This window comes from Rhea americana, unplaced genomic scaffold (assembly GCF_003343005.1).
Source record: "Rhea americana isolate MKP2758 unplaced genomic scaffold, rheAme1 scaffold_522, whole genome shotgun sequence".
Lineage (NCBI taxonomy): Eukaryota > Metazoa > Chordata > Aves > Rheiformes > Rheidae > Rhea > Rhea americana.
The window spans coordinates 130,421-150,390 of NW_028186671.1; the positions used below are offsets into that span (position 1 = coordinate 130,421).

General features: G+C 49.8%; 2 protein-coding genes across 4 annotated transcripts in view; both read right to left on the reverse strand.

Annotated features, from left to right (window-relative positions):
• Positions 1-1,541, reverse strand: part of SLC37A2 (solute carrier family 37 member 2) — a 10,465-nt gene extending 8,924 nt beyond the window's left edge. The window contains exons 1-2 of the mRNA XM_085318147.1: positions 1,514-1,541; positions 14-116 (exon numbers count right to left, since the gene is read on the reverse strand). Of these exons, the coding sequence (XP_085174273.1) occupies positions 14-116; positions 1,514-1,541 (131 nt within the window). The remainder of the gene's footprint in view (positions 1-13; positions 117-1,513) is intronic.
• On the reverse strand, positions 1,359-19,458 carry CCDC15 (coiled-coil domain containing 15). Of its 3 annotated transcripts, none has more exons than XM_085318150.1 (10): positions 19,199-19,456; positions 16,323-16,472; positions 15,171-15,368; positions 13,995-14,111; positions 9,943-10,107; positions 8,505-8,624; positions 6,345-6,448; positions 3,260-3,439; positions 3,028-3,176; positions 1,359-1,970 (listed from the first exon to the last, which is right to left on the reverse strand). In XM_085318150.1, exons 1-10 carry the CDS (start codon positions 19,364-19,366, stop codon positions 1,849-1,851), a joined length of 1,473 nt encoding a protein of 490 aa, XP_085174276.1. In that variant the 5' UTR covers positions 19,367-19,456; the 3' UTR covers positions 1,359-1,848. The 3 variants fall into 3 exon arrangements, 2 of the variants coding, with proteins under 2 accessions (XP_085174276.1, XP_085174277.1); XM_085318151.1 differs by lacking the exon at positions 1,359-1,970 and adding an exon at positions 1,978-2,176 and having other exon boundaries at positions 19,199-19,457; XR_014897439.1 differs by lacking the exon at positions 1,359-1,970 and adding an exon at positions 6,121-6,239 and having other exon boundaries at positions 3,089-3,176; positions 19,199-19,458.
• Between the last annotated feature and the right edge of the window lie 512 nt (positions 19,459-19,970).

Genomic DNA, 19,970 nt, shown 5'->3' on the forward strand with positions numbered 1-19,970 from the left:
GAGCGTGGCAAACTGATGCCCCAGCGTCCGGCCGGCCTTCCGGCCTCGGTTAATATTGGAGAGGCGGATTAGCGGGGCCGAGGTGACCGGGTGCCGGCGATCTCGAGGCGGCTCGGCTAGCGGTAAAAAGTTAACGGCTGGTTCCGGTGTAACCTCCGGCTGGGAAGGCGGCGGCGGCGGCCCAGCCGCTATCAGAAAGGGACTTCGACTTCATCTGAAAGCTGTCACGCAGGGAAACCATGAGGAAAAATAAAATAAATAAAATAATTTTGCTTATCGCRGTTATCGGGGCCCCGATAATCGCTCGCTCGCGGCGGCACCGTCAGTGATTCCTCTCCGCACGCGGCACGGCGCAGGTAGGAGCCACCTGCAATAAAACCCGGCAGCTTCCCGTCGCTYGCTCGGACGCTGGTTCTCGCCACAGGGCGGCATCGACGGGTGCCGGAGAAAACCGGGAAGCTCGCGGGAGGTTCAGCCGCGTCTTGGAGGCAAACGGGAGCCGCAGGCGCGGGGCGGCCTCGGCAGCGTCCCCTTCCCGCCGGGAGATTAAACGCAGACTTTCGCCGGGGGCCAAAGCTCCTTTCAGAAGCTAAAGGGATGCTTTGGGGGCGGGGGGGGAATAATAATAACTGCTCGGGTGCTTATCTGGGTGGCTTTCACGGGAGGAGAGGTCCTCACAAATACCTCGGCGCGGACCGCGCCGGGCGAAGCGCCGTAACGCCCGATGGCAGCGGGGCGGGAGGCAGAAACGAAGGGGTTAGCAAGCGGGAGGGCGTCGATCGGCAGGGCGCCGGCCCCCGCCGAGCGCTTCCTCCGCGCGTGCTGGCCGAGCGCCCGGGCTCACGCCTCCGGGAAGGCATCGGGGCGAGCAAAGGTTGGGCCCTCCAACACCCCGCTGGCTGCCGGCCACGCGCTTTTGTCAGCAGCTCGGGCTCCAGCCCGGTGCCAAGTTGCACATGAGTCAGAGGGGACAGGGAACGCCGTCTCCCCGGGGACCGGGCTGGCGCGCGCCCAAAGCCAGCACCGAACTTCCCCCTGCCCGGAGCCGTATCCGTCTCCGCTCCTCGAGCTCTGGGGTCGCCCTCGCTTTCTGGGTCCTGTCAYGCACGAAACTGCCCCAATCCTAGCGGTTTGGTGTCTCCTACTTAACCCCTTTGGGATCTGTTGCTCCAAAGTCCTTCTGCCTATTTCCCCAGGGCTCTGGAAGYTGGGAAAGGAAAAAAAACACCTCCAAGTCCTCAAAAGATGTGGCAGCACCTCCAGCACCCAGGGAAGAAACCTCTCCGAGCGACCCAAGGCACGCGGCATAAGCGAGCCTGCAGGTGATGACCGAGATGAACTGAAACTCGCCCCAGACATCTCATTTCTCCTTATTTCACTTTATTCCTCACTCCAAGGAGACAAGAGAATTACACACGCACACACGTTGCAAACGGTCCATTCCACAGCCGAAGCCCCCCCCCCCCCCCCCCCAAAAAAAAATTCACGCGTCTGCTTACAAACAGGCCCGCACCAGCGGTCGGCTCCTTCACGCCTACCATCGCCCCGCGCTTCCGGTCAGCGCCAGGACTGCCCACGAGCAAGAAATAATATTAATAATAAAAAAAACCAAACAAAAAAACACCCAACACAAATATCAAAKCTGGGGGACAGCTTAAACCTGAGCGCAAACGGCAGCAGCGCRGAGGTGCCCCGGCGCTTAGGTGACCCCAACCAGTGACAAGCAGGCGGCAACGCAGCCCTGCTCATACGCTCACGCCGGGGCGCRCGCGCCACGTCTACTTACGACGCGCCACGGGCGGCCAGCGAAGCGCGGGGCGATTCGGCAGCTCGATTCGGCGGCTCTTTTCACAGGTGCTTTGCGGCGGGAGCCCAGAGAGCGGCCAAGCTGCGGATGGGCAGCCTGGCTGTYGAGTTCCTGTCCGCGAGGTCGCAGGACGAGGCGACGGAGCGCAGAGCGCGGCTGTACGCTGAGCGAGGAACACACCGAGAAGGGGCGTTAAGGGGCGGGTGTTTTATTTACAGCCAAAACCAGGGGTCGGCTTCAGGGCCGTTCACCGCGACCCAGGAAGAGACGGAAGACCTGGTGTTTAAGGTAAGTCATCGCATCCCGCCTGAAGCTTTCCACATGCTTGTTTGCACACTGCAGACCATGCAGCGATCCGCACCTCCACGACTACAAAGTGGTACACGAGCCAAAGCAGAAAAGCCAAAAATTTATTTAATTTCTTATAAGGCCCCCAATTTCTGCAGTTTGCAAAACCACCTAGATGCAGCAGACGACTGCTAATTACTCAGCCAGGTATTTGTGCAAGCGCTAATAAAGATCAGCGCACCCTCCTCGTTCGCGCGGCCCGATTTCCCCTCCCATCTTGCACCCTCACGCAAGCGGCTTGGCAGGCGGGCAGACATTTCCACGAGCCGCTCGTTTTCTGCGCCCTTAAAGAAGCCCATTTTGCAGTATTTTCCTCATGATTCTCCCCCCTGCACGTATCACAGCAGCATTATTTTAACGCACTAGAAATAGAGGTCAGTGTTTTGCTGAGGAGCCCACCAAGAGTTTCCCCAAAGAGACAGAGGGCGGTTAGGGAGGGAAAAAGAAAAAAAGATTAAAAAATAAAAATAAATAAAGCAGAGCACCCGATTTCTCCCTGAGCACTGACTTTCCCCGAGTTTTGCATTAAGTTAAATCTAGCAGCTGGCGCACATCTGTGCAGTATTACGAGACATACCTGGAGCGCAGGGGGGAAAAAAATAAAAATCTAGTTAAATACAACGTTGAGTCTATCAACCGCAGTTGTCTGAAGTCCCTAAGTGAGCAGCGCACGCACGAGGATCTGGGCCCTCTCCAGAGCATATTTATAGTCCTGGCAGCTGCAGGCTGCTCTGCACAGCATCAGCAGACAGCGGCTCAGGACCATGGAAACATCTACCCAGGTTTGATTTCTCCCTGTAAAGTCAGGGATCGCAGACAGTTGCTTGCTCTTACCACATCTAGGATGCTTCACTTTGCAAAGAAGCTCCTACCTTTGTGGTTTTTGTAGAAGACACAGTTGTTGGCGCAAGTATCTGGATGGGAGTCCCAGAAATCAGACCCGCAGGAGCACAGCGGAGGCAAGTCGATGTTACACAGCTTTATCTTCTCCCTCGTCTGGGCTCTCAGAGCTTCCACGTACCTACAAAAGGACAAAGCATTCGCGTTCGCCAGCGACATCTGGCTTCGCACAAGGAGAGGGGAAGCCAGTCGTTGCCGGCCCACCTCATATATTCCTTATTTCGCTGTTGTTTTTCCTTGATCTTCTTCAGTTTCCTCTCCTCTAGTTTGAGCTGGGCCAGGATTTCGCAGGCCCTCTCCCCCGAGCAGCGTTCCTGCTGCTGGGCCATCTCCTGCATCCTCTGCTCTTCCAGGCGACGCTGGTTCTCCTTCTTGCTCTTAATCCTGCGGACACAAACGTCTTTCACTGGACGCCTGGAGAAAGAAGGGAGCTGCCCTAACGCAACCTCCATTCCCCACCACATACTGGACTGCAAGGCACGTGCCCCTCCGCCATGAGATCAGGGCAAGTGGATCTACACGATGCAGCTTTCATCCAAACCACGCACGGTTGTCTGCAGATTGAAGTAACTGCACTGTGGCACCAATTTTCTAGCAACTTTTACACGCAAACCTGTCAAAAACACTTTCCTACTCTCCTTTATTTCCTCCAACACAAAAATAGCGTATTATGAATGTTCTCCTTCCCTCGACCTCCTTCCACCTGCCAGTTTCCTCACCATTGCAGCCTTCTCCTTCCAGCTAGGCTCCCATATCCCCTTTATGCCTGCTTCTTTTTGGAAGCATCAGAACGCATCAAAACGAGCTGCCAAGATGCTCTCCCATCCTTTGAAAACCAGCAGCAGTGGCCAGGCTCTCACATATCCCTCAAAGAGCAAGTCCTTCATATTCACAGTCAGCAGGCCAACAGCTTCCCAACTCCATCTCCCCCACTTTGACTTCCCATGGTCATGTTAAACAGCTCCACGCAAACACCAAACCACCAGCTCTGGAGAGCAAACTCTCCAGCACGCTCGCGAGGCATCAGAAAGGTCGGCAGGCTCTGGGGAAGGAATCAGTATGGGATGCCCCAAGAGGCCACCTCCACCAAGAGCTTCCTCTTTGGATTTCAGCTGCTGAAAGTCACTTAACAAAGCTTTCTTAAGACCTTGCTTGGAGATGTGCTTGGTCCAGACAAGACACAAGGCAGACTGTGTCCTACCAAAAGCCATCCTTGACRTTTCCAGCACTGGGAGCACGCCAGGGCTGTGGAGGAGTGCCAGGTGCAGCAGAAAAGCTCCAAGGATCCCACACCTACTCTAAATAGGCCAGCAGCTACTTTGCTCCTCCATCTGTCAGGAATTCAGAGGTACAGAAGTGTCCAAGAGCCAGCTGGGGAGGACACAACCCTAGGCTGAGACACACCACTGTATTCTTGGTGCTTAGAGAGGCATTTTCCTCAGTCTTCCTTGCACGTACGCGGCACTTCAGCCCTTTTAACGGAATCTGGGCTGCATAAATTCACAAAAATGCAAAGCACATTCCCCTGACAAGCAGCTATTACGCAGCACAAAGGCTTTAAACCAAAGCATCTGCCATTTTATTTCTTTTGATGAATACCAAATGCAATAACATGTTATACACCGATCACTGCCAAAAGTCATTCAAAAATCAAAGCTGAATAGAAGCCAGGGGGAGAAAGCATAATAGARTAAGACATTTCGGATGTTACTCCATTTGGTGGGTCAAATACATACATCAAGGAGGAAAGGGCCAAAGCCAAACTTCTCTAGTCAGGTTATAAACTCCAAAAATGTCTTTTAAATGAAGTGGTAATACAGCCTTAACTACACCACCATAAATCTTCTGCTATAGAAACTAAGGCCAAGGTCAACTTAGCTTTACGCTAAGTAATTACAAAACCAGCTCTTTTCCGCACATGCTCTGAGTGGTTTACAGGTCTAGCAATGCCCCTAAACTGGAGGGAAAAAAAAATAAATAAAAGATCACTAACTAGAAAGCCCCCTGGTGTCTTGCTAGCACTCCTAGGGCAGGAAAGGGTCTCYGAAGCTCTAAAAGCCAATTCCTCCAACTTGAGGAATGCAAGCAGAGAGACTTTTCTTTGGAATCGAAATTTCTCGCCGAAAAGCAACCGTGAAAAACCCCAAATCTTCTGCCACGAGACCACTGCACAGGCAAGGCAGAGATCTGGATTGAAAGGTTTAGTCATATATTCTGCTGGCTAGTTTGCCCACTCAGAGACATCGCAGCTAGTTGTATGTAACCCGCTGTAGTGTCCTCTGGGTTATGCTCCTCAACCTAAGTCTAATGGAAGGCCAAATCCTGCCCTCACACACCTGCGCTGCTCCCACAAAGCCTGCCCATTGCAGAGCCAGTATTAGAGCACGGTACGGTCACAAATTCGCATCATTTTGTTTTAGAGCAAGTCAGGGAGAAATCTAGAGTATTTTTCAGTTTTTGATGAAAGTTTGCAGAGCTCCTCCTTAAGGTCCTCCTTAAAAGGAGAAGATGACTAAGTCATCAAATCTAGAACAGATACTTTTACACAGATACCCAGTTCTCCGGAACAAATGCTAAGGAAATCTTTTTATTACGCTATATACATTTATAGCCGTGAGGGTGAAGGGCCCAGTACAAACACCCCAGAGATAAGACCAATTTACCACCGATGGCAGTCATGAACGTGGACCACAGGGTCTGCACTGGTTCCCAGGTAGCCACAGTTCTGTGAATCGCAACCCTCCCAGCCTGAGACTTCAGTCCCCAGCTCCTATCCAAGCTTCACGGGGATTCAGAAACAACAGAGAGAGAAGCGCCGAGGAGCTCTAACGTGGCCCAGAGGTCTTTCTTCCCAAGTTAGTTGAGTGAATCCCACCCTAGGGTTAACAAACTGGGTACAAAGGAAAGYGAGGAAACAGCCTCAGCCTTTACAACAGGCACTTGCAGCACTGAGCTTCCTTCAACTTAGTCCCTGCTTGACATATATATATATTTTTTTAAAGACAATAAAATTGCCTTTTTAATCCATCAGGACCAGTTTGCTGCAAATGAGGAAGAGCACTTACCCATCACATGATGTTTGTGTATCAAGCCAGAGAGTCTTTTTAAAACCTCAGCATTTTGGTTACTAGGCCACGAAAGGGAAGTGGGAACCAGCGCCTGTGCACAAGACTTTTTTTTCCAGCTTCAAAAAAAAAAGGGGGGGCCTGCTCACCTCTGTCCTGCCTGCCCCAGTCATGAGCAAGCAAGGGCAGCATGGAGAAACCGGTGCTCATCAGCCCATACTCACTTGGCAATTCTCTTCTGCCGCTCTTTCTGCCTCTGCTGTTCCTTCACTTGTTCCCGCTCGATATCCATAAAGAGGCGCCTGTATCTCAGAAACTCATTTTGACGCTATGGGAGAGAAGATACGGCTCTGAGGAGGACGCCGTGGCACAGGCGGCAGTATCTGTATCAGATAGCATCGGTGCTCAGCTTGATCGCTTGCCGGAGCTCCTGCCTATGAGGACAGAAACCTTGTCCCCTCCCCAGCAGATCCTCAAACGTCTCCTAGCCCACGTGCTCCAGCTTCCTCTCCATCCTGGAGGGGTGGTGTCTAGCCATGAGAGGAAGAACCAAGACACCTTGGAGTGGAGAGCTTTGTAGCCGTGCCAGTAGACTGAAGTTTCCTACAGATGGAAACTCTCATCTGACAAATTCCTAAATTTGTGCTTTCTGGACAGTACAAGAGCTAGTCCCCACTACGTACTGCCATGTGAGTGCTACAAGCTACAACCCAAGAACTTCTATCCACCTGAGGACTGGTGGTCCCCTGTGGTTCATGGAGGAAACCTGTAATTTCCCCCCAAAAAATAAAAACAAAAAGTTCCCAGAACACAAACATACAACAGAAGAGTTGGACCTGTTGTGTGAAAGGAGAACCATGGATGTGGCAGACTCATCGCTGAGATAAATCCAAGAGTCCTGAGGAACCACAAGCCTCATACTAACCACATGGAAATTCTTAGCGCATGGGACTTCAGCTTTAACCCCTAGATGTAGCAAGGGTAGGGAAACCTTCCGGCTGAAGCTCACTTCGAAAGTCCTCCCAGCTCCACTAGAAGCAGCCGTTACACAGCTAACTTGATCTCCACAATGTCAGAAATTTCAATGTGTGGATTTTGTTATCAAGACCAAGAGCTTTGAGCTAGGCTGGGCCATCTCACCTTTGAGAGAGCTGGAAATAAAAGTGCTCAAGAGATTGCCCCACTAGCAGCGGAGAAAGCTGAATGGAAAAAACCCACGAGGAAAGAAACACTGCTGCAACAATAATTATCTCCAGGTGGATCAGAGCCAAGGAGATAGAAAGCAAAGGGCTGAGGGAACCGAAGGGGGAAGGAATAGCCTGACAAACCCGAGCTGCTCTCATGCCTTGTAGAAACCACAATCGGATTTTGGGTCAGTTTGTTAGAAAAATGTGTATGAAGAACCAAAGTGCAATCTGTTCAAAGTCCATTAGAGTTTTAGGCTATAAACTGCAAAGAAACTGGAAAAAATTAAGAATTTAAAATCAGAAGGAGCAGGTAAAGAAACTTCTTCCTTCAGGCATCCCAGGCTGACCCAGTCTCTTTGGATCTCCTTCATCAGCAGGAGCCAAACTGCCTTGGACACAGTCCGATTGGCCCTCGTCATCAAATCAGACTCTCAGCGTGCCGCAAGGAAAAGATGAGCCACACTAGTGACACACAATAAAACCCAGCAAGCTTAGACCACTCCTGAATCAATTTAGAAGGGAAAAAAAAAAAAGTTGTTTTGCTCGAACAAACAGAAAAAGGGAGCCCCGTCTGGCAGCCAAGAGGGAGGTAACTTCTTCAACTGCTCCGCTCGGCTGCGAGGGGGCTTGCCGAGAGCTCAGCCAAGGTATTTCTGCAAGCATCAGGCCTGCAGTCTGGGCTTTAAAGCTACCATCCCGCATGTTACGTGCTGATATGGCAGAAGCTTTTATATTCCTAGCCTAATACCCAAACGAGATAAAGTAGGTATTTGCTCCTTTTTCCTCAGCCTTGTTGGCAGCTCCTCTCTCTGCACATAACTGCAGAAAACAAAATCGCAACACCTTTCTGCGTTCATCTTGCCTTGCACAATGAACTAAGCTCGTTTCTCCCCAAATTATCATACTCAACATTACTCAACTTTGGTATTATTCATCCTTCAGTATTATTCAGCTTCCTGATATTGCAGGAGGAGGAGTAACAGTTGCAATTATGGACACAACTGACCTTAAAAAAAAAAAAAAGAAGGTGACCGGTTTGCTCAAGACCTGAGATGCCACCAACATGGACAAACTTACAAAACTAGCAGCTGCCTCAGCTGATGTTCCTGAGGCTTATCTGAGCTAGCAGCACTCCCTAGGCTCAACACCTCCTGAAACAGAGACGCCACAGTGAGGACTTGGAACCAGCGGACACACCTGCTTCTTTGTTTCCTCTTTGTCTACACCAGCCCAAAGTTCAAGGGGAGCCCGGTAACCAGCGTTTGGTCTCTGGGGAGAGGCCGGCAAGCTCGATTCCTTCGGTGATCCACCACAAAGCTGAAAGACAATACAAGAGGGCAGCATCAGCACAGTCATGTTTCTCATCTTCTCTCAAAGTCCTCCTCGCTGGAGTGGAGTCCTCTACGTACAATCCCTCCATCCTTCAACCTGGGTAACACCTAGCCTGTGCTCTACTCACTTTCAGGATATAGGTTGGAGTCTCTTCCCCTACCACTGGTCACAAGAGATGTTCTCTACGTGACAGCATGAGCACAAAAGCTTTCTCCAAGCCCCTCTGAGACACCCTTGGAGGAGTCCTCTGTTTGAGTTCAAATACAAATTCATAACCAGTCCCCCAAGCTTTCACTCTGAACTTTCTGAAATATAGGGGAAAAAAATCAAACATGGTAACAAAAAGAAAAGCAACATGGGGTCTCCTAAAGTCTCAGCATAAAGTTCCACCTTCTTCACGTTTTACGTTCACCTCAGTTGTCAAGGTGTATTTCTGCTCTCTAGCTGGACTAATCACCGGGTAAGGTGGGCCACGCTGCTAGAGCTGTAAAGTATTTGCTAACTCCTCAAAGTAATACACAGGGTGAAACATTTCCCCACCCCAAACACTTAACAAGAATCTGCCTGCAAACAAAAGAAGAATCAATAAACTCAATTTGCGCAAGCAAGTTACCCGCTGCTGCCTCTATGGGGAGAGGTTTCACCCCATCCCGCTGCCTAYGAGCCCTGAAGGCAAGGGAACGGCAAAGTTATTGCGCGAGTGAAGCCAGCTCGCTCATCCGAGGCAAAGCTCTTCTCTTTTATAGGAGGTTTCCAGCTGATTTGATGCAGTTCTCCCACCCCACTGCTGCCTCCAACACGGGCAGCAGGATGGGAGAGGCAGCTGCAGGTCCTCCCCGCTGTGGCTCGGGGTTAGCTTGAGCATACGATGCAATCGCGCTCTCAGTTTCAGATTTCTAGTGAGTGCAAGCCAACTGGCTTGGCTAGGCAGGCACGTAAAAAGCTCAGCTTTTGAAGCCACAGCTGGAGGATTAAAGCAGTAAAACAGTAATGTGCAAATAGCACAGCTATTCTGATACAGGGGACACAAGAGTCAGAGCTCTCATTCTAGTTACATCCACTAACAGGCTTTTGGCATCTAAAGATGTTAATCTTGCGCCCACAGATCAAGAAATAAGTTCACAAGCCCCTTCCTCTGGCCAGTTTAGACCCAAGTTAACAGTAGGTTTAAGAGTCAATCAGACCTGAGGCAGGAACTGAAACAGATGATTAAAGCAGCTTCGCTGTCTCTGCTTAAATAAACCCAAAACCCTCAAATCTGAGCCTCTTAAGATCAACTGGCCCAGCCTCGTACAAGTCTTACTTTTTCAAATTCAGTTTCAAAGTAGAAGCCATCTTCTGGCTCAGCCTGATGTGGGACGGTCGCCTGGTCTTGCAGTTCAGCTGGAAGATCATGATGTCCAGCTAGAAGAAATTCCTCATCCTCATCTTCTCTGGATCCTGGGGCCGTCCTGTATGACGCTGGTTTCTGGAAGAAAGAGGAGACAATGGGTATAAATATGCAGTTCAGATGTAGCTGTGCAGAGGGCAAATGCAACATCCTAGAGCACGGTCAGAAGGCACTTCAACTCAAGGGCATTTGCTCTGTAGAGCCAGCTGAGATCTGGTGAGCGGCAACGCAATACGTTCAAGCATCAGTGAAGTGCACAAGAGCCGGAGAATCTGAATTAGCAGGGTAATATGTGGCTACGCACCTGTAAACTGCAGAAAGAGGGACAGACGTGTGTGGGTGAAGAAAAGAAGAGGAAAATGTCTCCAGACATTGTTTTGCAACTGCAGAGATTAAGGGTGGGTGGGGATCTCAAGGGACACATGAGTACTCACTCAGATGGTAAGTGGGCAGGTTAACCAACTGCAGTTAACAGTATTTTGAGAGGCAGCAGATTGTTTCCTCCAAATTAACAACCAAACTGCCAGAAGCAAGCTCTGGGCCTGGATTTTACTCTGCCTTGCTGTCCCCTTCAGCTGTCTGTGAAGTGAGACGGGGAAGAACAGGATTGTTCACGAGGGGAGAGGATGGCTCCACAGGAGGACAGCGCGTCAAGGTGGTGATCACTTCAGATGGCAGCGTCGCCAGGCCAGAAGTGGGGACAACAGCCCGGAGCCAGTTTGAACGTGAAGTTGTTTAGTAAGCATAGGAACCACTCTGACAACTCTGTTGTGGTAGAAACAGCACAGAAGAGCTTCAGTAAGGACAGGGGAGTAGAAAGAAACCGTTGTAGCTTTGCAATACTAAGGACGCTCTGAAGTGCAGAACATTAAAAGGAAATGAAACTGCTGAACATCTCTGGGCAATGATCAATTGTGGAAAAGAATTTGGGTGTTATCGTGCTGAGGACCTACAGCAGTCTACCAAGCAGCTGCAGACTTTGAACAGGATCATCTGAAACACAGGACAGGTAATTTCCACTCCGTTACCATGTAGAGATCTGCTCGAGAAGGGAATGCAGCAGGGAACAGACCGTCCAGCAAGCTCTTTGAACGCTTTTGATCTCAAAAGAAATCTCTAGGAGAGGGGAACGGCAGAGATTTCAGGAACACAGAATTCTTGCTTATTGATCTCAGGGAATAAAACTCTGTTCAGAGTAAGAATAAAAAAAAAAAAAAGAAAGAAAGAACTTGAGGGGAGGAAAATAGAACTGAAAGAGAGGTGGCAGTTCCTTTAAACAATGCTAACTGAACAAGTGCAAACCACTCCGCTTCCATGGAAAGACACGAAGTGCATTGAGACATGAACCTGGCCAAGTCCCAAGCCCTTCTTGTGCCTGCGATCAATGCAAGCACAGAGGAAATGGAGCACGGGTCAGATTACTAAAAGAATCACGTAGGAGACAACACAAGCGTGCAGGAACAAAAAACAAAACAAGTGCCAAAAAGGCCAAAGCCCCGTGCGAAACAAGAGACATCAAGAGAAAAAAAAAAATCATGTTTTTTGTGAGAGACACCAGAGAAGGACTCACTATCAGAGGACATCAAAAAAGAACCAAAGAGTGTTTTATGCCTTCTTCTGAGCAAATAGCAGCAGCAAGAAAAATCTTGGATTAGAACTGGCAAGAAAAGGTCAGATTACTCCTAGAACTGGAGGAGTTATTTTTTTTAATTGGGCAGGACCTGTCCTGGGATACCTCCAGCACTGGCAGACAAGCTGCTAACAATCACCTCTGAGAACCTGCAGAGAGCCAGGATGGTCCACTAGACCAGCAGAAAAGGGGAAAGTAGTGTTTATTTAAAGCGGGGGGGAGGAGAAACACTGAAGAGAAGCCAGGGATTTTAGCCTCCAAAGCTTAGCTTCTGGAAAAACAAGAAGAAATCATCCTGCAAACTGCTTGTAAGCAGCTAGAACACAACACAACAACGCAGGCAGTCAGCATCACAAACTTGTGAGGAGCAAGCCACATCTAGCTGGTTTTAATTTCTCCTGCAAGAGAATAATAAGCCCCACAGGCAAGAGAGAAGACTAGAGATCACTATTTTGGCCTAGTTTTTGATGTGGCCTAATTCCACATCTCTGTAAGCACACTAAGAAAGAAATGCTAGATGAAACTATTATAAGTGAGGTGCAATCCTGATTAAAACCAGTATTCAGAGTCCGTCTCAGTAGCTCACAGAAAATGAGAGGAAGTATTAACTGGGCTCAGCTTGATAGTTTCATTAGCAACCTGGGTGATGGAAGAAAGAAATATCTTGATTACATTTGCACGCACCCCCAAGCTACATGAAGCTGCAGAAGTATTTGGAGTAGGCTAAAAGCACCCATGCTCCCAYCAAAGAAAGGGCAGGAAAGAGAAAGCAATTCAACAAGGACAAACGCAAAGGGCGAGCAAGGGAGCACAGCACAGCACCAACGCTCAAGCTGATAAGTCTACCGCAGCCTTTTGCATTTGAAGAGAAGGGCATAAGCTGTTATCCTTGCCCTAGCTACTGTGGATATGGAAAAACAGGCATTCATTACAGGAAGAAAGATTCCGACTACCATTAGAGCTTTCCCCCCACACACACACTGTCTTGAAGTACTAAAACAGACTAATGCAGTTAATCAAGATATTCCCTCCTGGAATAAATTGCCTAGAGAAGCTATTAAATCCTCTTTGCCAGAGATTTTAAAAAGAGGGTAGATTAACATTTCTCAAAAACAGTAAGTACAGCAAGTTTTGGACAGGGGGAAGGACAGGCCCACAGCCCCTCCAGCCTCGTTTCTTACTGCTGTGGATGGCTTGTCACAGGACTCCCCCGCCACATGTCCCGCAACTTCTCACTGTCTTCTGTAACCATCTGGCTTGCATGGGCAGTCACTGTATTATTCATGTGAGGCTTCAGAGCTGCTAATAGCCAGAAACTGAATCACTCCATCTTGCTGAGTAGTTTGAATGCATCAAGGACTCAAACAGAAGGTATGCTTAGCATGTGAACTACATACAAAAATTTCTGAGCCCATAATTACGCTGCTCCTCTAACTTTCTCATAAAGCTGGCTTCCTTGAAAAAAAAAAAAAAAAAAAAAAAAAAAAGCTAGATAATAGCCAAGATAGCCAAGATCTATTGCACCTTTGATGAAGCAGGAAAGAGTTGAGAACTAAGAACTGCAAGATGGGCAGCAAACTGGCTCCCGAGGAAGCAACAAGACAAAATACCAGGTTGGGTTGCTGCTGCTTCTGCAGGATCTGCTGAGGGACAAAACACTGTTCTTGTTTAAGAAGTCTTTGCATAGAAAGCAGAATCCTAACTGAGATTTGCCAGCGACACAAAACTGCTCTCAAGGACTCAAGTGACACGGACACAACAAAATTCAGCAGCACAAAAGGTCAGGCACTTGGGACTAACCTCCATACATGGCCACTACGTACCACTTTGGAGGAAAGCGATGCTCACCACCACCGCTTTTCTCCCAGACGCCAGTCTGGGGTTAGGAAAGCCCTCCAGATCTCAGCCACCCATATAAAACACGGGTTGATGCAAGGGGAACAGTTGTTGAGGTGCGTTGAAATAGTAAAGGCACAGAGAAGGAGGCTTTATCGTTACATTCTTCCCAGATACCCAAGGCTCCTATCACCAACTAAGCTTTTAAATCTTTTTTGAAGTCTTATTTCCTAGCTTATCTTATCTTTTGTCAGTTCTGCAAACAGAGATGTTTTCGTTCACTTTATCTTGCTGCTTTCTTTGAACAGTAGCAATAAGGGCAGAGGTGGAAGTGTCTGATGGGACCGAGCCCTCAGGYCCAGTTCATTTAAATCCATGAGTTTATTACCAATCAGCTCACAAAAGCCCTGTTTGTTTTTACCTCTGCTGAAACAGGGAACTGTGCTTTAGAGCTGCTGATTAGCCTCAGACCTTCCCCCAGCTTGATGCCCTCACTCACATCTTGCCTCGGGCCAACTCTCCAGATGCCGCCAGGGAGTTCAGGTGGTCCGGCTCCTTCAGGCACCGTTTTGCAGGACGCCAGCCTGCGCCGAACTTGTTTCATGGTTTTGCTAAGCTGCCATAAGAGGGAACATAAAGACAAAACGACAGAAGGTCACCAGCTGCTTTCTGCACCAAGAAGTTTAGTTACACTAAAGAATCTCCTAACATATCTTGTTTGAACCGAGGAGAGCTTTGGGGCATTGCCAAGTGAGCAAGATTCAACACAGAAATTGCTTCTCAAATAGATACAATGCGCAAGCAGGGTAACCTGCAATCCAAAACGTCTTCCAGAGCTGCCCCAAAATATCCAAATCCTGACCCAAGCATGGTAAAGGGCTTGGTTACAGCTTGTGCACTCCTGAGTGACACTGCTGAGGTGCCAAAAGTCCCAGATCCTCGACACTCATGCCTGGTGGCCAGGCAGAAATGATGTCATCTGCCCAAAGAAAAGCAGTAGTTTAACTAGAACAACTCCAACTTCTAGACAAAGCCAAGTACTTTAGCAAATGTCAAATGCAGCAGTAAGTATTGCTGTTAAAAAGGCTAAGTCAGTCCCTAACCAGCATTTCCCAAGAATTCAAGAGCCCATACTCTGAATCTGCAGAACACAAGCTGCAAGGAAGTGGCACCACCTAGTGCCTCCTTTCCAACAGGACATGGCAACGCAGCAACGGGTCATTTTGCAAAGGGGCTGCTGTAGGTTTATCAAAAACTTACTACGTCTAGAAGCAGTGTGTCAAGCACAAACACGGCATCCTCAGAAGACATTTACTATCAATTTTGATGCTCTGACGAGCCCTACCGAGGGCTACCACAATATTTAGAAACACTGCCTGTCTTCCATTTCAAATCGTGACCAACCAGCATGATGAAGCAGGTATGAAGACAATCAGTAACTYGAGAGGAGAAACCTGCTGTAATATCACACAGCCACCTACATAAAGCACACTTGCTTCTTATCAAGCCAACAATCAGAGAACTGCAACATGCAGGTTCAAGATGTGAAGAAGGTTAATTTCTGTCATGCCCCAGGTGGGAAAGCTTGTTCATCACATCCTCTAGCTTCCTATTAACGATCTTGCAATCAGAGAGCAAGTCAAATACTCAGGACCTATGGCCAGGAATCGCTCACCTGGGCGGCTTGCTGCCGGAACGATTCGCTTTGCTGCCATCGCTCCGGCTCCCCAAGCCGCTGCGCAGGGGCCAAGCGAGCACGGGGACTGCAGATGGCCGAGGTGGGGTTGCTTTGAAACACACACGTGTTCTTCCTGGGGGTCAAGTGCAGCGCCGAGTCTGAATACTGCAGGGCAACACAGCTTTCCTTCTCCGCCTGCAGGGACAAATCCATCTTGAGACAAAAAGCCAGCTCTAAAATGATCAATCTAGCCAAGGTCACCTACGCCGCATCACCCCAGGAGGCTGAAACGTGCCCCTGAAGCAGCTCACACCTGGCTACCGCTACTTGTAGGATTCTATCCTTCCAGCTACAAAAGCTCCCAGGCAATCACGTGCTACAGCACAAGACACTACAGCAACAGTCTTCTTTAGTAGGCACCATGAGACATCATGAGTGGTTACAGCTTTCTGTTTTGAGCAGTGCTAATAGAGTTACACGAGGACATACCTACTCAGCCATGCCTTTTGAGCTCTGGAATGAGCCCAGACACCCCTCGGGTGTCCAAAACTGTTGATATTTCAGTGCTTTGCCTTCTAGGTCCACAGCAAGTTTCTGGCAAGTCTTACTGGTGGTTGTTTAAAAGTCAGAAAGATTAAATATATTCAGAGAGTAATATAAAACAAGTCCTTGGGGGAAATAGGGAAATGGACTCAGCATCAAAGCGTGTTGTTTGCAAGCTGTTTAACCGACTGCCCTGGGAAAGGAATAGCAGAAACCAGCTACTTAATTGCTTGCTCAGAGATGTTCACATTCACAATTGGAGCCTGGCTATTTTTTAACTCCACGCGTTTCTGCGCGGGGCACCAGGACTCTGCTCTCCAGCTACTGAGCAAGAGAGCTAACGACCTTTCCACGAGGAGGCAAAGGGCTAAACATGCCACGGGCGTTAGAGCAAGGCAAGGTGTCACGCTGATCTTGCTCAAGAGGTCACTGTCTGGAGCCACAGGGCCTGCCATAACCGCACGTTTCCTGGCTTTTTCTTATTTGTGTCTTGGCCTTAAGGTTTAGAAGAGTTTATTTTCTAAATCACACAGGGTGTGATGTTTTCAGAACAGGGCAGTTTCTCCTGCAAGACTTCTCCCGAGGCAGGGACAGAGGTTTGCTCACCGCTTCATAGGATCTCTGCAGCTGCTGCTTTCTTCTCATCCTGACTTGCAGATTTACCCTCTGCTTTACCTCTCCCTGGAATCGTTTCAGACTCGCTGCTTTCTCCCTTTCCTGCTCCTTTAGTTCCTCTTCAACCTGAAACGCTGAAGCCTAGAAGGGGCGAGAGCAGATTTCACATTACTTTTGCTACACTGCAGCAGTATAGCAGCTCGTACTCCAAGTTTCCCTCCCCAGACCTGCACATACAAGTTGTGCAAGCAGCACCCAGAGCAAACTAGCACTTAATACCAACATTTTGTTCCCAACTTGCATAACAGCAGCTTGGGCAGTGCCTCATAAATCGCTGCGTGTACCTACCCTCTCCAGCCAGGTGACAGTACAGAGCGTACACACTCCCTCCCATGACTATAATGGGCACAGAAAGAATGAAGAAAGAAATGTGGTCTAACATAGCAATGCCCAGACCCCACTCCCACGAAAGGATGCTCAAATATTCACCGCCCGGATCAGAAAGCACCAGGTTGACCTCCGATCCCATTAACACCGTATACAGCGTCCCACATCCGCTTTTCCACTGAATGCCTCGCAAGAGCGACGCCGGAAGCGTACCAGGGAAGTAGCTGACGGAGCACAGCACAGGGAGGGCTACTGCTCTGACAATGTTTTTACCATTTGAAGTAAAAGATTAAAAACATCCCCCCCCCCCAAAAAAAAACCAGCATTTTCAAGAGTCTCACTTGAAGTCAGGCCAACAATTCCGCTAACACTACCCAAGCTTTCCAGAAAGCCGGTGTTGCACTCCTGCCTGTCACCATCACACCAAGAACCACCACAGCACAGCCCAAAAAGCAAGGAACACAGTCTCCAGGGACAGACTAGAGGGGACAAGTCCGAAAAACAAATTGAGAAATGGCTATGCAGAACCTCGGAAAAAAAAAAAAAAAAAAAAACGTGACCAGCAAGGTTTGCCGAAGCAATCTGCCACCTACAGTGAGGCACTTTCTAGTTTTGTTAATTCAGATGTTTAGCTTTATTTTGCTTAACGTTAAGCATGCTTCATGCAGCCAGCAAGGGAAGGAAGGGAGGCAAGCAGCGCAGAAGGCAGCTGGTGAGAAGCTGTCAGGCAGGAGCTTGTGGCTGGCACGGATCAGATCACATTTTGTGATACATACTGTCACTGGCCTCAAAACGACGGGTCGGATGCACCCCACATCCCGCTTACCAGTGTGAATATTAACAACAGCAAGGCCCCATCACCGCAAGCAAAGCGTGAAAACATGGAGAAGTTAGCACTGTCAACAACAAAAGCGAGTCAGAGCTACACGCAACCATGCTGAAGATGCCATCAATAACTTTGTGTTCTCCCTATTGGCAAAGTCATTAGCAATTCTGATTCAAGAGGTATTAATTTCTTTCTCTTAAAGAAAAAAAAGAAAAAAAGAAAAAAACAGTATGAGCCACTGGTCTATAAAAGTGAATTAAATAAGCTCCAACAACCCCGYGCACCTTTGTCCACACCTGAAGGCACAAGGCCTGAGCCGAGATAGGGAACGGCAGGGTGCCCAGCTTTGCATTGCCCCGTCTCCTCCTGCCAGCGCGCGGCAAAGCACGCCGCGCGATAAGCCCTGCTCGCAGGAGGAGGAGGTGGCGGGGGACACAAATCCGCGCCAGGCTAAACCCGAGCCCCAAGCTCGGCCATCTCGAGCACGCTCGCCGCCGCGGCTCAGCTCTCCCGGCGAGGACGACGAGCTTCCAGGCAGCTAAAAAAGACGACGCAAAGCTGCGGCGAGGCACAGACGGCCGAGAGCGCCCCGCTCCCCCCCCGCCCCAGGGCGGCCAGGAAGACTTCAGCTCCCCCAGAAGTTTTGCAGCGCTGAGCACAAAGTTGTGCGGAATATGGAGATGATTCATTTCCATATATTATCTCAACCTTTCAGAATTTAAATTACAATATGGAAATAAATCATCTCCAAGGTGCAGGAGCTTCTGTAACGTTTAGACATTAATTACAGGGGACTGAACTCATCATCCTATTTTTAATGCACTTTCAGTCCTCTTGTAATAACCCTCAAAGCAGAAATCCCCGAGATAAGCATCAATGAAGACTTCCTTTAAGTGTTTCTAATGGGGTACTGCAGAGATTGGCTCCAGACCCTGAAACATTTAACATTTTTATCAGCAACGTGGAATAAAAATCTGAGCTCATCCTTCACAGGTGAACGAACGGGAAGGTGGTAAACAACACGGCGAACACAGCATCGATACAGGAGGACCACAGCGAACTGGCCAGTRGGGTAAACCCAAGGGTTATTTCCAACAAGCCGAACGCAAAGCTACGACGTACAGGCGTCAAAAAATCAGCGCTGATAAACCAAAGTGCAGTTAGAAAGAGTGAGAAGATTGCAGGGAGCGCAGGAAAAWGCACACAAAGAACAAACCTGCTCACTTCACCTGTCCTACCTTTGCCAGAAGTCAGTATCGAGGGACAAGAAGTTGAAACTCTACAGTGCCAGCACAGGGCAAATAATTAAGTAATTAATGACCACTGATTAGAAGGCAGGCAGGATCCCCCACCCAATTATTTTAGGGAAAAATCCACCGATTTTGAAAAAGAACACAGTTTGGTCAAGGGGAATCAGTGCAGGGAGGTATCGTGGGCTTGTCAGGCTATGCAGATGCTATCGCGTTTTTAAGCCTCATGAAAAATAAGAATAAGATTTGCATCCTTTTAGGAGCGGTGTTCCAGGCTGCCTTCAAACCCCAAGAGGGAGCTCGCCTTCGGCTCCGACCGCCCCCTCGGGGTTGCTTCAGAGGAGCCTTCGGAAAGGCTCTTTAAGCACGGCTGGCGCTGGGGGAAGCCCGGAGGCGGCACTCACGAAGGCAAGGCTCCGCTCGGGCTCGTCCGGGGCGCTCTCCACCCAGACGCCCACGGGGGCCACGCTCTGGTTCCTCTCGGCCAGCGCCCGCCAGCTCAGCCGCACGGGTCCGGCGTCGGGCGGCATCTTTCCGGGCAGCGGCCGCCGCTCCTTTACCGGGGGCGGCATCGTCTCCTCAGCCCTGGGGAAGGCACAGGGGATACGGGGCGGKGGTGAGCACAGGGGGCCCCTCCGCACCCAGTTCTACCCCCGCACACATGCTCTTCCCACCCTCTCGGCACCCCACACCCACTGCACCCCTCCCCATGACCCCCGGGCACCCCATCTCCCCAAGGCTCTCCCCACACCATGGCACTCCATCTCTCCTCACCCCCCAAGCACCCCACTGTATCTCTACTCCCTCCAGGGCACCCCACCACTCCCAAGTACCCCACTGTACGCCCCCCCCCGCAGCTCCTTTCCCCACACCCCCAGGCTATCCCCTAAACCCTGAGCACCTAGTAACCCCCATGCCCCTCCCCAAACACCTCCCTAACCTCCCAGGCACCCCAGAGCCCCCCAAATACCCTCCTTATCCTCTAGGCACCCCAGATCCCATCAGCACTCCCCTCACCCCTTGGGCACCCCAGGCCCTCTCCCCAACACCCCTCTCACCCCCTTGGCACCCCAGACCCCCTTAGCACCCCCTCTCACCCCCTGGGCACCCTAGATCCCCCCCACACACACACACACCCTTCACCCCCAGGCAGCCCAGACCTCCTCAGCACCCCCC